The sequence below is a fragment of the Fulmarus glacialis genome, unplaced genomic scaffold (genome assembly GCF_000690835.1).
Source record: "Fulmarus glacialis isolate BGI_N327 unplaced genomic scaffold, ASM69083v1 scaffold42667, whole genome shotgun sequence".
NCBI lineage: Eukaryota > Metazoa > Chordata > Aves > Procellariiformes > Procellariidae > Fulmarus > Fulmarus glacialis.
The window spans coordinates 4114-22162 of record NW_009225853.1 but is presented as its reverse complement, the minus strand read 5'-3'; the positions used below and the strand labels follow the sequence as shown (position 1 = coordinate 22162).

At 38.8% G+C, this 18049-nt stretch overlaps 1 protein-coding gene across 1 annotated transcript; it reads right to left on the bottom strand.

The window, feature by feature from the left end:
* Window positions 1–6720: 6720 nt before the first annotated feature.
* On the bottom strand, window positions 6721–17819 carry PABPC1 (poly(A) binding protein, cytoplasmic 1). Its single transcript, XM_009582614.1, has 14 exons — window positions 17631–17819; window positions 17413–17528; window positions 15412–15551; window positions 13978–14072; window positions 12259–12396; window positions 12068–12163; window positions 11342–11614; window positions 11063–11156; window positions 10767–10877; window positions 9746–9900; window positions 9215–9299; window positions 8899–9029; window positions 8504–8599; window positions 6721–7162 (listed from the first exon to the last, which is right to left on the bottom strand). The coding sequence occupies exons 1-13, from the start codon at window positions 17802–17804 to the stop codon at window positions 8507–8509; spliced, it is 1701 nt and encodes a 566-aa protein (XP_009580909.1). The 5' UTR covers window positions 17805–17819; the 3' UTR covers window positions 6721–7162; window positions 8504–8506.
* Window positions 17820–18049: the final 230 nt, after the last annotated feature.

Here is an 18049-nt window from a genome sequence, read left to right as displayed (position 1 = left end):
GGCCTCGTTACGGCGAAGGGCAACGTGGGGGTGAAATTAGTGGTCAATAAGCGCCAAGCGGTGCTCGCAGGGGGAGCGGCCTGGCTGGGAAGGGCGGCAGGGGTCACCCGGGGCGCTGAAGAGCCGGTGCCGAGCAGGGAAGGAGGCGGCCAAGGCACCCTGTTACAGAAGTCTGTGTAGGTGCGAATAGCACCGGGAAGGGGACTATGAAGTGATAATTCACTACGAAGTGATGATAATTACTGTTTTTCAAGGCACGAGAACTCGGGACCATCTGGTGAAAGGGGTACACAGCAGGTTTATAAGAAATGAAAGTCCTTTTTCCCACACAGTGCCTCACTGGAGGTCAAATGTAGTTAAAATGGCAGGCCCATCTCTGGCCTGGGACTTCTGTTTATCACTAATTACCAGACAATAAAGGTGAGTTACACTTGCTGTATTTCATAGCTTCCTTTAGCATATTTCTGGGACCCCAGAGTGAAAGGCGCTGGGGGAGCTGGGCCTTCTCCTGTGAATCACCGTGGAAGTCCTCGTAGTCTTATGTGAACAGTGCTGCTGAAGACGTGAAATGAGTTTATCAACATGGAAATAATGCAGCTGAAATGCCTCCCCTGCAAACTGGGGCCTGACATAAGCGCAGTACTCTGACCTCACCAAAAGGCCCTTCGTCAGAGGAAAAAAATTATTTCGGGAAGGCCATGATTCACTGACCCGGGGAAAACCCTTTCCCAGCAGAACAAGGTTTGCACGTATTTTTCAAGAAACGGGATTAACTGTGGGCATTCTGGAGAAAATGGAGAAGAGTAAGTGAAATAACATTGTGTAACATATTTGATTATTTGTTTTTCTTCATCTGTGCAGCCAAATATAACCAGTCTGACGACTTCTCGTGCACGCACACAACCGCCCTCTTACAGAGCCAACTTTGTAGCTCCTGCTGTCATAGCTACCCTGTTGTACGTGGGAGATGAGGCACCTGCACCCTGGGGAGCTCTGGAAGAGCTTTCCTTCCCCTCCGGAGCAAGGCCCCTGTGTGCATCATTGTTCACATCCCAAGCCACTTCGTAAATCCACATCTCCACTTGTAACCTGGGAGGCAAGGTGGCTGCGTGGTGTTTGATGGAAAAATGTGAGGTATAGGCAGACAGAGGAAAGATCTACGCTCCAGGCCGTGGGCAGGAATTTTCGACTTCTGCTGTTATTCTAGGTTGGTGGTTTCTTCTCATCTGCCTGAATCTGGTTCCCCTCTGGAAAACTACAGGAGAGGAAACTGAGCTACCTTTGGTAGCAAATCTCTCTGACAGTGGCAAGAGACAGGATTAAGCAAGGTTCCACTTACAGATGTGACAATGCAGTATGTTTGGGACCCACTTTTTGAACTGTAATCTGTTTTATGTCATCTGCTGCCTTCAAGTTTAACCTAAACCATGTGTAACCCAAGGTGCCAGTCACTGCAATGTGACACAACCAGTCAGCCTGCCAAGGGCATTGTTTTTGTTTTCTGAATGCTCAGGTATCACATGGAACATTTTAAAGTGTGCTCAGAGGTACAAAAAAGTACATACCTCTGGACAGCTATAGCCAGCTGGAACATGACTTGATTAGGGATGTTTCATTAGCAGGTTAGGTGGGAAATAGGAGACTATTTGGCATAGATATACTGCTCTTAGTACTTAATGTGCAACAGGCCCATTATGTTGGCCCAGAATGTAATTTCCTTTTTTTCTTAATGATTACATTCAATCCCAATACAACAAGTGAGAGATCTAAGAAAAGTTTCAAATTATTTTTTGGAAATATTCTTTCTGTTGTTCTTGTTGCCCAAGTCCTTCAAAGGGAGCTCCAACTACATGTACACCTTGTGGTCTTCGTGTACCTGAAAACATTTGTTTCAAATTTGTATTTACTTCAGATGCCACGTCCTAAGGATTTGTAACCCTGCCAGCTGCGTTTTCATTTGGATACAGCTACTATCCATTATTGACCACATCCTACAGGTGAGAAGGACTAAAAGCTTTCCTTCGCAGAGGTAGTCGTACCACACAGATTCACAGTTGCCTAAGAAAAGCAGTTAGGCTGCTGGTGTGCTGAAATCTCTGCCCGCCTTGTTGGGTTTTTTTGTGTGCTCCTCCTGGCTTGTCAATTGAGGAAAAACCTGTAAAGAGGGGAGGCAGTGAGTGAGATGCTGACCTGCGGCTCAGAAGGGACAGGATCCCAAATGCAAATTGTCAGCTGGTGGGAGGAGGGTGTACAAGGATTCCCCAGGTTTCAAGTCTTCACATGAGAATAGGGAGGTCCTAGGCTCACCTCCTTCACTAGCAGTTGAGCTGCAGATCCTCTTTAAGTCAGCATGTTGCCTTTGAAACTCCATCAGAGGAGACCTGCAGCATTTCCCAGCCACATCTTGTAGCCTTTGTATGGCTTTTCATTGCAAAGGTGGCATGGGGCTCTTAGTATCACTTGCTATGATGCTGATGAGGCAGCTAATTGATGTAATGGGACGTAGGATGTGGTGTTCCTCTTTGTAAGGAAAGGACTATTTGATCAAAGGGAAAACGGGAAGGAGGCAAGGGAAACAGGGTGGTTTAATTCAAAGTGCCCACTTACATCATAAAAAGTAATCCGAGAAAAGAACTGAGACTTTTTTGAGAGTAGCCTCTGATTCCAGTAAATCCAAGCCTGTGCTGGATTTCCTCAGGAGGCATTTCTAACCTCAAATCGCCTCTCAGGGACAACTCGCATACATGGGAAGCTATGAAGAGTTCACTACTCCTGCAAGGAGTGAAAAATGTTGCTCCTGTTCAGGGAGCAACTCCAATGGAAGGATCAATCATAGAAATGGAGCTTCCTACTTAATCCCAAGTAGGATGGCCTGAAACATGTACCTATGAAAGCCTAGTGAATTGTGGTCCCAAGAACAAGACTGTGCCTCTCTCTAGCATGTCAGTTTGGACCACAAATCCTGGACCTATTGAGAATAAATGCAAATCCTGGTTGTTTTTTGGGAGTGGTTTGGTTTTTTTTTTTCCCAGTTATTCCAAGCAGAAGTATGTCTATTAGATGCAGAATTCAGAAAACCTTTTTGCCAAGAATCCTAATCCAAAATCTTAAGTGGCTGTCTTTTAACATCCAGTTGTCCATAGCAATCATTAACAATACTCCCGACAAGGAAATACATTTCGGTGCAAGGACTGAAGATATCATTTATTCAAGGGTGGACACCTAATTAGTATAAACTGGCAACTGTAATGACATTGCCTGACTCAGGAACATCTTGATTTTCACCACCTTCTCCCCTCCTCTGCCAGGACCCAGTGAAATCCAAATTTCCTAGACTTCTGCAGAGCAGCAAAGAGAATGCATGCAATCCAGATTACCCCTGCACAAAACCTTTCATTTAGTTGCCCATAAAGCCACATTCTGCTCAGGAGAGAGGATGGTGAATATAGTACCATTCATTCATTCAAATCGCCATTGATTTCAGGAGCAGGCTTTTGGCTGCTGCTAAACTCTGAAGCGTTTGCTCTGGTTAGAATGGAAGACAGGGAAGGGCTGAAGGAATGAAATACCAGAGGATCCAGCAAAATCAGCTTAGCACTGGGTGGCTGCAGGGCGGCAGAGGATCAGTGTAAGCCTCTGACACATGCTAGGGGGAACGTGTGGCAGAAGGAAGTGACTGCCAGTTAGGCTGCCTATCAACCCAAAGGAACAATGCTCTACCTCTATTGAATAAATTGATTTTTCTGTGTGGTGCATTGTTTTACAGTAGTACTCTAAAGATACATTGATAAAGGCACTAGCAAACACATTGTTTACTATCTCTAAGATTAAAAAAAAAAGACGACATTGATTAAGTAGGGATCTGTGGTATACAGTGGGGAATTACCATGTAATCAAGAGTGGGAAGAAATAAACCCAACCAACCCAGGGTTTTGTTTTCTCAAGCCGTCATGATCGCCTCAGCAGAACTGCCTCACTGTTTCCTTCCATCACAAAAGTTACCTGGTATTTCAGGCTGGTACACATGCTAGTGCTTGACACACCCACAAGTGTCTTGTACAAAGCTGGAAGAAACCCTCTTTTCCTGTTTTTTCAGTTTCCCCATATGCAAGAGGTTAAACAACTTGCACATTCTTACAAAACATAAAAATTAGTTTGGTTTAACTCCAGCAGACTCACCGAAGACACATTACCTCTTCTCTGGGGAAACAGGCAGGAGTGAGGTGGGCTCTTACTTTCCTGCTAGGGCCCTGAAACTCCTGCAAACAGTGAGGTCTTTATATCATCCTTTAGACCTTCCATTAAACCTTTAATATCATCCAATTCTTCAACATTTTTATTATGGTGCCAAGTATTTTTAGGTCTTTAAAACTGTCTCCAAAACTTTAATGTTTTTATAGTTGACATTACATAAAATTAAGGTTGTACATTCAACCTCTTATCATGTACATATCTTGTTTGAACCGCCTCCTTTGTAGGATTTACCATCCAATTTAAAAAATTCTTAGTCGTATACTTCAGCAACATTGCAAATTAACTCAGTCTGCCTCCATCAGGACAGGACTGAACGTAAGAATTGTACAGGCTTAGCCTAATGCTTTTATAGTGAAGTGAGGGATTTTGAATAGGATTCATTTATGCCAGACCAATTTCACCTCTCCATGCTAGGCTTATTTCTCAAATTCACTTAACAGAAAAAATCCAGTCTGAAGATCTTTGCACAAGGGGAAAAATAAGACCACTCTTGAATTGTCTTTTGTGGGACTTCAGAAAGCTACTGTAGGGCTTTAAGACTGCAACAATAGGCCCAGAGAACACTGGCATTCCCCCCATGCAACACAGATTTCAGAGAGCCTTCCAGAAAGCACTCACTAACACGTTCCTATGATTCCGCAGAAATCCTTCGAATACAGCAGCTGGCGCCCAATGGATCACAGAGGCTAAGGGTCATGCCTTCCTCCATGACTAAGAGATCTTAGTTCGTTTCCCCCATCCCAGCCTGCCAGGTTTTTCTCTCCTCTGTAAAAGCAGGGCATGCCATCTTCACTGCTTCCTTTCTCCCCCTGCATTATCAATTTTGATTAAGCAGCTTACAGAGCCAATTATGGGCTAAATGGGGTAGAAAACGTCTCCCTCATTCTGCAAGTCTGCAGAAAGTACTCCTTTAAAGGAAGGGGGGAAAAAAGCAAGGCAGCAACTGTAGGATAACCCATCTGTAGATGGACAACCACTAACTTACACATTGAAAGTTTGTATTGCATCAAAAGCTCATTACTCTCTCTCTCGATTATGCTTTTAAGCTAGCTAGATCATGCATTTAACAGTTTTAATCCTGCAAAACTCTCCACCTCAGTAAGGTCCTGTAGCAAATCAAACAGCTCATGTGCTAGTGTTGGCTCTTCTCACTTTTGCTGCCATTGATCATTGGCTTGGATGCTCTTTTTAGTGACTAACACACAAGCTGACCTGAAGGTCCTATCAGCCCTGAGTGAAGACAGGATTATTTCTATAGTATTGTACACTAGATCAGATTTAGATCAAGCAGCAATTTATTTTAAAAAGGCACCCCCCCACACTCCTCCTTCAATTCTATTTTGCAGGAAGCAGCAGATTCCTGGAGCCAGTAAAACTGCTAGAATTACTTCACCATTCACATATTTGATAAAAAAACCACCAAGTTTTGCAAAAGCTCACTGTATGCAGAGCTCTGTGACACAGTACAACTGGAAGTTACTGAAAAGATCTTTGTAGTGAATATTAAGTAATAAGGAACAGCATTCAATTTCAGACCACTTTCTCAGTTTTCAAATCTGCTGATTTAAAGCACCCTAACTGTATTCTTTTTCAGTAATAATTCAGTGATTTAGTTACCAGAGCTACATGAAACTTTCAAAGTTGCCTCTGTCAAGAAGGATTTGTTCAGCACATTAAAAGACCAAAATGTAGCAAAGCTAATATTAAACCAATTGATCTCTTACTAACAGAGGGAAAAGAAAAAGCGAACAGTAGCCATTCACTTGTTAGGGGACACAGCATTAGAAATATCCAACTCGGACGATTAAGCAGTCCTGTCCGCAGAAGCATTTTTACCGTGTGAAAAGCATGATCTTTTGGTTACTATGCATTAAATTTTTACTACATTACCACCTGAAGCCTCATCTGTTTCGTTCTAGGAATGCCTTGTGTTTATATGTTCACAATAATGGAATTTTGCAACACTGTCTGTTGCAGACAATCCTTGCTTTTTCACCTATATCCATACGACACTGCCTCCATCTGAGGGATCACTAGCCATCTAAAGACACAGCTGGAGACCTATGTAGATTGTTACTTCCACCAAAACCTGTGAGAACGAACACCACATGCAGGTGGTGAAATGGGAACATGTGTTGGTATGTTACACAATTCCAACACAGGCCTTTTATAATAACATTTCTTACTGATCATCTCAAGGTAGGGTATTTAAAAGTCTATTTCTCATTAGACAATGACAAGAGCTCAGACATCATGCTATTAAGGATTTAAAACCCAGATATGGATCTAGCTGCTCTTTTCATTTGTTTTAATGCCTAAATTTGTATTATCAGTAACAGGTGGCTAAATGTAGGCTAATCTTCTCTAGAAACTGCTAAACATACTATAGAATGGGATTCTAACTTGGTATTCTGAATGACAACCTTATCAGAAGTACACTGTACAAAAGAAACCATCACAAGTTAATCAGTGTTTAAGGAATTTTTATTAAACCAAGAATTTTATAATCCAAATTACGTTTCTTTGCTCAGCTATCAATTCTCACTGTCAACTAAAACAGTGGTGATATTCTGAGCTTTTCCACAGTAAAGAATTACAAAATTAAAGAAAGGAATGCTTTAAATTTTTGTACTGTGCTGAAAATTCTTTTCCCCCGGGTTTATAAAACATTAATTTGTATTTTTTATTTTACTATTTTTTTTTAAATTTTAAATCAATAAGTAATCTAGGACTAGCATTTGTTTTGCTAGCCCCGGCGTTGCTCTGTACATAAGCTTCAAAGTTTCCTTTCCTTTTTTTATTTATTTTATATTTTGCAATGTTTTTCTCAATATTTAATAGTTTTTCCATGTTTAGATTTTTTTTTTCTTCGGTGAAGCGAAGTTCTAGATTGTAGTCCCGGATCTTTCTGCAAACAAAAACAACGTTGTTCGGTTTTAAAATTAAAGCAGCACCTTTTGTTTTCTGACATGCTTTCTGCAACTGTAAGCCCAACAGCACTTTGGGCTTTCACGGCACCAATCATACCAAAGTCCTTTACAAGCAGTGTATCAGAGGTATATCCCCTGCTTTTTAGAAACATGGAATTGAAATATCCCAAGTCTGTGATACTTGGTAAGACAAAACTGAGTATAGAACCAAACATTACTCTGCACAGCACAGCCTTAGACAATGGCTACGCACAATAATTTGTTACCGTAACTAACTTGACTGCAGGTCACCTCGACTCTTAAGGCCAGCATACCAAAGTTCATCAAATAACTACACTACCTGTTATTTTCAATTTCCAATTACTAAAACATCATGAAACATACGGAGTAATGGTCTCAAAGTTTGGGCATCTTAGTTCAGGACAGACAACTTATTCAGCACTTGTTTATCTCCACTTAAAGTGTCACTAGCAAAAAAAAAAAAAAAACCAGAAAAAGAAAGAGGTGTGGAAAACACATGACTCATTCTGCCTCCAAAAGGAAAGTTGCAGAAATGAAAAGACCAAGAAAAGAGAAAATTTTAAGTGATCAAATATTAAAGCAGGCATCTTCAACTGACAGCTATAAACGTGGAAAGTAAGTTCATATACAGGCAAAACCTCACTGGACTGAATAAGAGACTCCTGTATTATCCTGAACTCCACATCTTCCCCTTTCAAAATTGTAAAGATACCACCTTTTGCCTCTTTCTGTCATGCAAAATTAAGATACTATCCCCACAGAAGATGATAAAGAAAATCAGTATTTTAATTGACATTAAAGTTAAACTCACCAAAATGCAAAGTCAAGACAATATGTAGTTTAAACTACTGTATAATTTTAGATTTTGGCAAGTATATACAAATTATAGTGTAAATAAGCTATTTCATTTCTAAGGAAAAATAGGGTTGGAGTATCATTTTAAGCTTACTTCAGTTCCACCCCAAGTTCCTCTTGAACAACAGTATGAATAGTAGCATTTGACAGAACTGCCCATTTTTGCATGCATGCCTAGAACTAATTCCAGCTAAATATGCTGTTAAAAACAATTGCTTTAATTCCAGCTAAATATGCAAGACATGTCAGGAGCATTTGCTAACCAAGAGCTACAGAACTGGACAACAGGACTGAGCATAAAATTTGTTTACAACTGTGACCATAGCTGCTACTTTCTGTGGCTGCAAACAATACAGAACCTGGAAGCATGCTGCTTATAACGCCATGGACTAAGGACTATTGCCCCAATCAACCTATAAAACTACAGCACTCAGAAAACTTACTTATTAAACGCTTGGAACCCCAGTGGGATTATTAACTCCCTTTTGAGCAGCCTCTTTAGCTTGGTGGGCTTGTAGTACGGCTACAGCTTCATCAACCTGTTAAGTAAAAAAGAAAAATATAAAGGAAGCTTAGTAATTTCTGTATATTTAAGTTAATGAAACAGTTTAAATTATACATACAAATAATGCCTGCATTGTTAAAAAGAGAAGGATAACATTACAGTTCCAGTTCATGCTAATGTAAGCCACTGCCACCCTCTGAAAGAGGGAATTCTAACTTCTCGCCCTGGGCCACTGTTGCATTACTGCTACTCCACTGTGCCAGCGTAAACACCCGTTAAATCAGTGTAGACTTAATTGCTGATAAAACTAGTGTAAGGCGGAAGTCCACCTACCTTCGAACGAAGAGACTCAGGAGACTCGAGCATGTGGAGGAGTTCAGAGTTGTCAATCTCCAGCAGCATACCAGTGATCTTACCCGCCAGAGTAGGGTGCATGCTTTGAATGAGAGGAAATAGACGTTCACCTAGAGAGAAAAAAGTTAATCAGGGTGACAAATCTCATCTGACAAACATAGCCTAGATTTAATGGAAAAGGGAAACAAACACCTTGTTCTACTGCTAAAACTTTATTCTGCATTTTAAGATTGATAAAAGACTACTTTGACTGTCCTTCTGCTACAAGGCATAGAGAAAGGTGTCATGTACATACCTAACATCTGCTTTTGTTCTTGTGGAGGGGCAGAAGCCAACATGGAAGCAGTCAAGGGTTCCTGACCTTGCACATGGACAGCAGGCTGCAAATAATTTAACACCATTTCAAAATTAAATTCTAATTCATAATTAGGTGCCGCTTCAAATATCCAATGTTCCACAACTCAGTATAAACAATGCCTACACTGTCAGAAATATGGAAGAAATTAGAACTAAGTCAATTTGATCAAATAGTGCTGGTTAGAGCCGAGTGATGCTGGAAATCAGTATCAACCGCTCCACTCTGGAGCAAACACAAGGAGAATCCAGGCTAAGGTATCAAGCAACTGGAAAATATGAAGTAACCCAGAATCACATCCTGTCCCAGGTGAACTTGAAATATACTTAAAATCCCAAGGCTGTAACTCTGCTGCCACAATGCAGAGCCTCAATTCTAGAATAACAAAGACAACTCAATCATAAGTGTCCCCCTCCTTTCTCTGCAAAAAAACACCAGCAGAAGCATGGACCCGTTCCTGAAAGTACATACCTGCTGCATAGCAACCTGCGGCTGTGTATTAAGATGCTGCTGAGGATTACGAACACCTGCAGCATATTTGTATTGTGGTACTGTGCGTACAGCAGGAGTAGCTGCAGTAGCTGCTGCTGCAGGACGTGGACCCATTGTTTGTGTTGATGTATTAGCTGAAAAAAATAACATAATTCCATATGTGAATAATTCTTTTTTTTATTTAGCCTACACCGTACAAGTTAAAAAAAAAAAACAACCAGCAAACCAGCCCAAACAGAATACCTAATTTAGGTATTGTATTATAGATTCATCTCAGTAGTAGTGTCAACTGTCACATCACTGGTTGTATCTGAAGGTTCAAAGCTTGCAATTTACTGGATGTTACTTTCCAGTCACTTCACTAATAAATTGCTTTTCTTACATGCTATTGAAAAAAGATCCGTGAGAAAACATTCACTTTGGTTGAGTATTAATTTAATTTCATTCTAACCTCAAAGGACACTTGATTTCCTGAGCACATTACATCAATAGTCATCCTAAAAAAAACATACTTTCATGAAGTAGATAGCTAAAAAATACTACTGCCTAATACATTCTGAGAGAATTAAGACTCCATTACAGTCAATTCTGGTTCATTCAGTGATGTGAAGATTCTGCATACATGACACTGGCTCACAGTATTCTATGACAAAATAATAAGACCTAAAATTCTTATGTCAGTATTTCTACATGCAACCTATTACTACGAGGATGTTTAGAAACAGCAGAAGCTGTCATACAGCATTATTTTAGAACCTACACTAAAAGAAGAAATGCTTCATGCTGAAGAAATGGGACCACAGCAGGAGTCTCTGCTGGGACAATATTTAAAGCAACTACTAGAAGGTGATACTAGCTTACTCATTTAGTAAGAGCCAGAAAAGGAGGGAGGTGTTACTACATGTGATACTGAACTTACGAATGCTTTTGAGAGATCATTCTGAATCAGCAAAATTAAAAAAGAAGTCTAATACTTGAAGTTTGCATAAATGAAACTCACCAACACGTTGTGTTGACATGACTCGTGGAACTTGTGAAGAAGCTGGTCTCATGGTACTGAATGGTGGTCTGGGTGCTGCTGGGCGGATAGCACCAGGCATGTTTTGGAATGCTGTGTTTTAGAGAAAAGATAGTAAGTTACATGCTGAAACACTGAATAATGAAAAGAGTTCAGAAGTAATACCACTAACATGACAAAGAGAAGACTGTAATGCTGTGAAAATGTACATAAAACTGCAAAGGTAAACGCCATGGAGTTTACTGCAATCACTGGGAAGAGGTAAAGAAGTGACTTACGATGAGGTCTGGCACCCTGAGCAGTCCAGCGAGGACTAGGTCTAGCAAGTTGAGCGAGTTGATTAGTAGGATAATATGCAGCACGGTTCTGAGTCTGTCAAATATAAAAACATTGTGTAACTGTTATCTTTGAAAGGCATGCTGAACAGTCCATAACCTTTCTGCTATGAAATTAGAATGCTGAAGTTATGGCCACACGCTAATAGTTGTATTTACTGCTAAATCTAAACAGATTTTATACACAGTACAAAACATTCGGTTACTCATCTCTATACATACCTGTGGGATAGCTGCCATGAAGTAACCTGAAGGAGGTGCTGGTTGGTAAGGGTTGATTACAGGATTAGGTACTGCTCTTACACTTGCCATTCTCTGCATATACTGGTTGGTGAGATGAGCTTGACGCTCCTCTTTACGCTGGGCTAGAGCTACATATAATGGTTTAGTAGCCACAATTCTACCATTCATTTCTGTGACAGCTTTGGTGGCTTCTTCTGGTGATGAAAAGCATACAAATCCAAATCCTTTGCTGCGGCCACCTTCCATCATGACCTGTCAGTACAAAATTTAGTTTTAAAACAAGAGAATGTTGTATCTACTCAACTCGCCTGAGTTTCTTTTTTCACCTTACTAGAAGTGAGACCACAGGCTTGTTTTACTGAATTGATTTATAAAAAGGAATATAATAGCTTAATTAATAGCTAATTGTTTACTGAATACAGATGAAAACCTCAGTGAAGTAATAACGAACACATTACTGCACTGAAAAGATGTCATTTTTCTCACATTAATATCAGTACTCAGTTTATTTCAAGAAAGGATGATCATATAGATCACAACCCAAGATGTACAATAATCAAGAAAGCGGATATCCATGTATATAGTAGCAGTGATAAATGACTGGGTCATGTCTGTTAGTCAATGAAATAAATCACTCTTCCTTGGTGAAAGATTACTGTTCATTTTCAGAAAAAGGACGAGCACAATCTATAAACTTTACTTTACCTTTGCACTAGTGATTGTACCAAATGGGGAGAATTCTTTTCGAAGACGCTCATCATCAATCCCATCATCAAGATTTTTCACGTAAAGGTTTACACCCTAAAAAAAAGGCAAGTTATTTTTGAAAGCAAATGGTCTGGGTAAATCTAAAAATATTATAGAATAAAGTTAGTCCACTTGAATTAAAACTGAACCTGGTATCTGGTGATCCTGTCCTGCTTCATTTGTTCAAACTTGCGCTTCAGCTCCGTTTGTCTTTCCACCTTTTTCTGAGCACGGCCAACATAGATTTGTTTCCCATTGAGCTCCTTCCCGTTCATCTCATCTACAGCCTTCATTAATAAACAAGAGGTTAGCAGTGCTTTGTATTCCAGTGTATTTCAGGTGTACAAAATAAAAATGTAATTCAAATATAAAAAGGAAGTTATTACATAAGAATTCCAGAAAAAGAGCCAATCCATCCAAAATATCACTAGCTGAAACAAAATACCCCAAGACCTCCCTGCTTAAAGTAAAATGGAAATTGCTTTCTGAGTGTGCTTCTGTCCAATTAAAGAAAAGTCACAAGGGATGCAAAAAACTTTTCTTGTATGAAGTTGGGGGGCGTGGGGTGGGGAATCAAGTCACATAATGAAGAACTATTTCTCCAGCCTTACCTTGCTAAAGGCAGAGAAAAGAAAGCAAATTAAGTTGAAAAGCTCTAATTCACACACCTGACTTCTGTTTTTGAAAGTATCATCTGAAACTGTAATATCTACCAGATTTTCTTATACTGTATGTTAAGCTACAGCTGGCATATATGGCTTTTTTTTTAAAATTTTTAATCTTTCATTAAGGAAATACTTAGAGAGTATGAAAATACAAACTTTTTTCCTTTATGCTGTTTTGAGTTACAACTATTAAGATGTGAAAACTCTGGCACGGATTTATTAAATTAATTTAAAACCAGAAGTCACCAGTTTATTGTATACCTTCATGATCAAAGACATTAAACACATTGAGATATTAGAATTTTATGTTATTTAAAACACCCAACATGTGATTCTGTAAGAGAATGTAAGAGAAACAATTCATCAATGAACGTATGCAAGACTGAACAATGTAGAGGTAAGACAGACAGGATTTGTTCTAATCTCTTGCTTGTACACTTGCAGTACTGACAGACCACTGAAATGCTTTTTGAAAAGCAAACTTCATTTGTTGCCCTGATTTGTTCTGTGCTAAGTTTTTCTCCTGATGCTACGACCCTATTGCCACAGTCAACTGACACATCAAAGCAACCAGCTAACAAAGAATCAAGTTATACAGTATACTGGTACATTACAGACATATATACGAATTAAAAGGACCCTTCTTCCAAAGTTACTCTTCAGAGTAAAAGCAACATCATAGGGCTCTATGGCTATTTTCTTATAGCTGTGCCAACATACTCCATAATTTGCTGACTTTGCAGTGCTGAAGTTTGAAAACACAGTCCCTTCTGCCTTGCACAAATGTTTTGTGCAACCAAATTGGATCCAATGATTCATCTGGGTTTTGCAGAGATGTAATAATTTACTATGCTTGTATGTTGCCCAGCATGAGGGAGTCCAAATCTCATCGAGACCTTTAAGCCCAACTACAACAGGTTATTAAATTATTAAATGGGCAAGATTCCCCATTTCTACACTAGTTTCAGCTATCTCAGAGGATCTTGACTTAATAAGCTCCTCAAATCAATGACATTTGCTCATAAGAAAGCATTCTGAATGACAGAAACTATGCTAAGTCATTTAGGAAGCAGACACCTGTTTTTGCAGTGTCCTTGACCAATTAAAAACCCTTAATGAATTCACAAGATTTCAAATCACTCAATGAAACATATTATTTGGGTGTCAGTTATAGAACTCCTAAAATGAAGTCCAAAAGCTTACTTTTTGAGCATCTTCATGTCTTTCAAAACTAACGAAGCCAAAGCCTTTGGATTTTCCACTCTCATCGGTCATAACTTTCACACTTAGGGCAGGACCTAAAAAGAGAATGAAATACTTATGCTTCGTATACAGAGTGTATTTTCTTCATGTTTTGAACATCCCATTTAGATGTCTGAATATTTAGTTTGTTTCACTTGTATTACAAAGGACTCCTGCACCAATAATAGTAGCTAGTAAACATCACCCATTAATATAAAATTGCTAATCTGCCCTGATGCTGAACTTCAGCCATTATGGCTGAAGTCTGCCATGCGGAACTTCTTTCCTACTGTACTTTCAACCAAAATGGGGTAGGAATTTCACCTCAAAGTGAACGAAATTGTTTTTCTCATTAAAAATTATGACATTTAAAAAGCATTAGTGCTTCCATCCTTTGAAACAGATACTGAAAGCCGGAGAGGAGGCCTTTCTATTAGGTATGTGCTTCACCATTTATCATGGTGAAAGGCCATCCCAGTTCAGCAATTCCAAACCTTTAAAAAATTGCAGTTCACAGACTCAATTGAGACAGATACTAGCAGCTAAATTCGCTACTGTTTCAACCACAGATACTTCAATAGTGGAAAAGAATTTCCTGTAAATGCTGCTTAGGGCTGCTATAGAATATCTCATATACAAGGCTTCGTTTTGCTTTACATGATATCCACTGGAGAACAGCAAAAGCATGGAGGAAAGAAAATTAAAAAAAAAAAAAGCTGAGCCTGAAAATAAAATAGATGTGTCCTATAAACCAGAATAAGAATCTGTAACTGAATTAAGGAGTTTGCCTCCGATGGTGACACCTCATATATATTACTAGGTCACGATCATATGTCTGCCATAATTTTGCCCCGTGCATAACTGAGGATGAAGACAGAGCCAAACAGCTTGCCAATGGAAAAGTTCCTTATAATTTTGTATTAGGTCAGCCATCACAATGCAACTGAATAATGAAAGCAGAGATACTCCGAGTAAAGAAAAGTCTGCAGGTCAATGAAAGCAACAGCAAACTCATTTGTCATATATCCTATAGTGAATTCATAACACCAATCTGTACTAAACCAGAAAACATTTCTATTTGCAACTTAAAAAAATTTGCAAAACCCATTCAAAAGACTATTTAGACACATCATTTTCAGATTATTGGAAAAAATTCTGACGGCAGGATTATACGCGCTATTCTGTCTATTTAGAATTCTGCAGTGAGTATTACTGTAGTTTGACTCTGAGACTGGAATTAAGCACCAACTTTTCAGTACTTTTTTTTTTTTTTTTTTTAAAATCAACATTAGCCAGCCAGCTGATTCCTGATTATAAGGCCACTGTACAGGTAAGATATAAGAAGTAAGCTGAAGTTCACTAATGTTTATATAAACTTAAACTTTAAGACATTACCAAACTTGCCAAAGAGTTCCTTAAGTCTCTCATCATCCATGTCTTCTCCAAAATTCTTGATGTAAACATTGGTGAATTCCTTTGCTCTGGCTCCAAGCTCTGCCTCACGTTCCTTGCGGGATTTAAACCTTCCAACAAATCTAGTTGCAGGAGAACAGAATAGTGTAGATTAAAGCAAGTCTGTCAAGGTTTAAAAATTTACTTCAATCCTCTGGCATCATATTTTATTCTTACTCAGTCTCATCTCAATGTTCATCATAGGCATGAAATTCTTTAGATAAAATATTTACGATAAAACTCCACCAGAAAAACAATTTTACTATCCTTTCTACATCAGTGCTTATCACAGTTACTAGCATAAAAATGCTTTCAAGCCATTGGCAAGGTTGTTCACTCTTATAAAACAGCCTTTGACAACAGGAGCTGGACAATAGGAAAGAGTACCAGGTAAAGTGGCTAAACAGAAATTCTAGATAACAGCATAATCCCTCTACCATACTAAAAACTTGGCATCCTTAAAGCAATTACTGTTCTCCAATCCAGTCTTTAAGCAAGGGATATTTAACTAACCTCCCCTACTCCTTTACACGCCTTTTCAGCCTATATCAAAGCAAGACTTTTGTTTGGTTTGTTTTGGGTTTTTGTTGTTGTTGTTGTTGTTGTTGTTTTTTAAATAGGCATAGAGAGATAAATAGTTCAACTTGCTCTTTAGTCAAATACCATTGCAAATTGGCTGGGAACACCAAAGGTTAGTTCACACCGTCAGAGAAAGAACAGAAGCTGAACATAACACTCTGCAACCCAAGGAGCTGCTCTAGTAGAGACGTTACATGGCTAACACTGACTTCTGATTGTAGTAGATTTTTGCTCTCAAATTTTATTGTATTGTCCAACTTTATAGTTCCAGATCTGACAAATCCAATAAAGTAGCATACAGTAACTCAAGATTTTCTTATCGACAATAGTGAGTGAATACTCACTATTTAGTGAGTGAAGTACTTTAATTCACTTTTAAAAACCTCGCCTGAATAGAAATTCAAAGCAAAATTAACTCTCATGATGTATTTTACCAAAGTTTACGTAAATCATGTGCTTTTACGACTACATGCTGACCTTTTTTTACTAATTTGAAAAGGTTGTATAAAGATGGAAGCTGAGTAAAAACATCCAGAGTTTGCCAGTCAAGCACAGAACAAGCAGGAAAACTAAAGTTTCAAAATATATGTTCCCCCTGTATGTGGCTTGATCCATCCATCTCTACATGTAAAAATAATGCATGATGGTAAGCTGATGCTTATTTCTGTTATCCTTTTTCCAAACCCTCTCAAGTATTTACAGACCTATTCTTCTGCAACTATACCAAATACCATAATGATCCCTTAGGCATAACTGTGAGACACACTCGCCCCCCCTCAAGACTAGATATCACTAACCAAGTAGCCAAATAACTTTTTTTTCCTACAGTATAGAACAGTGATAATGTCTAAAACATTATGTTTCTGTAAGTTTTGTTTTCAATTCCTATTTCCTAGATATGCCTATTAACAGACAATCATATAAAAACATCAGTGTAATCCAACTGCTATTCAGGACTGACTAACTCTACAGCTGTAAGTTTCATCCAAAAAATGGGTAACATACCTAACTCACAACTCTTACAAAGGAAGTATTATTCAGAATACCCGATGGATTGTATTTTATCTCAGACCAGTAAGATCAGAAAATCAGAGTTCCCAAATCCTCATTACAGCATTGGCTTCTAAGACAACTAATACAACAATTTTTTCCCTAGAGTCCATTATTAGCCTTTTCTGAACTTATTCTGCCTTTAGAATAGGCAGATGATACAATTCATAGTATTCCTAGCACTAAAATACTAAATCCTCTTTAAAATTAGAAATTTGTAGAACAACCTGTCTTTTCTAGGTAAGCTTTAAATATTTGTCCGCAGTAAAATGAATGTCAGCCTGTTGATCCCCAACTACATATTTATGTACTTACACTTTGCGGTCATTAAGCAGCATACCATTCATTTTTTCAATAGCTCTTTCTGCAGCTTCTTGTGTCTCAAAATGTACAAATCCATAACCCTTGGATCCATTTTCATCACATACCACCTATTAAAGAAAAACCCTATTGTAATACCCATGGAATGTTTCCAGCATAAATTGAATGTTTTTGTGTCAAACCATTAAACGCACCAATAGTCTTCCACTAACCTTACAAGATAGAATGTTTCCAAAAGCAGAAAATGTGTCATACAAAGCTTTGTTATCAATTGATTTGTCCAAGTTTTTGATGAAGATGTTTCCTACACCGCTTTTGCGTAGAGAGGGATCGCGCTGAGACCACATGATGCGCACTGGTTTGCCTTTAATGACATCAAAGTTCATGGTATCCAAAGCTCGTTCAGCTGGAAAAACATCACGGAGTTAGTAGGAAATGCTAAAATTATCTTAATAAGCACACAAATAACATTTGAAGTATAATTCTTCATAAAATTTTTACTATTTTAAGTCCAGTACCACCAACAAGAGACAAACCCAAATCTCCAATGTAAATAAACCCCACTCTGGTTTATGCAAGTAAAAACCGGCAAAAACTGCTCAGCAAAAGCTGCACTTCAGAGATAGGAGCA

Coding starts and splice junctions, on each gene's coding strand:
- PABPC1 (XM_009582614.1), bottom strand. CDS start 17,804: ATGAACTTTGATGTCATTAAAGGCAAACCAGTGCGCATCATGTGGTCT. Junction 12,164..12,258: donor ACAGGATCACCAGATACCAG/GTTCAGTTTTAA, acceptor CCTTTTTTTTAG/GGTGTAAACCTTTACGTGAA. Junction 10,878..11,062: donor TCAGGGTGCCAGACCTCATC/GTAAGTCACTTC, acceptor TCTAAAACACAG/CATTCCAAAACATGCCTGGT.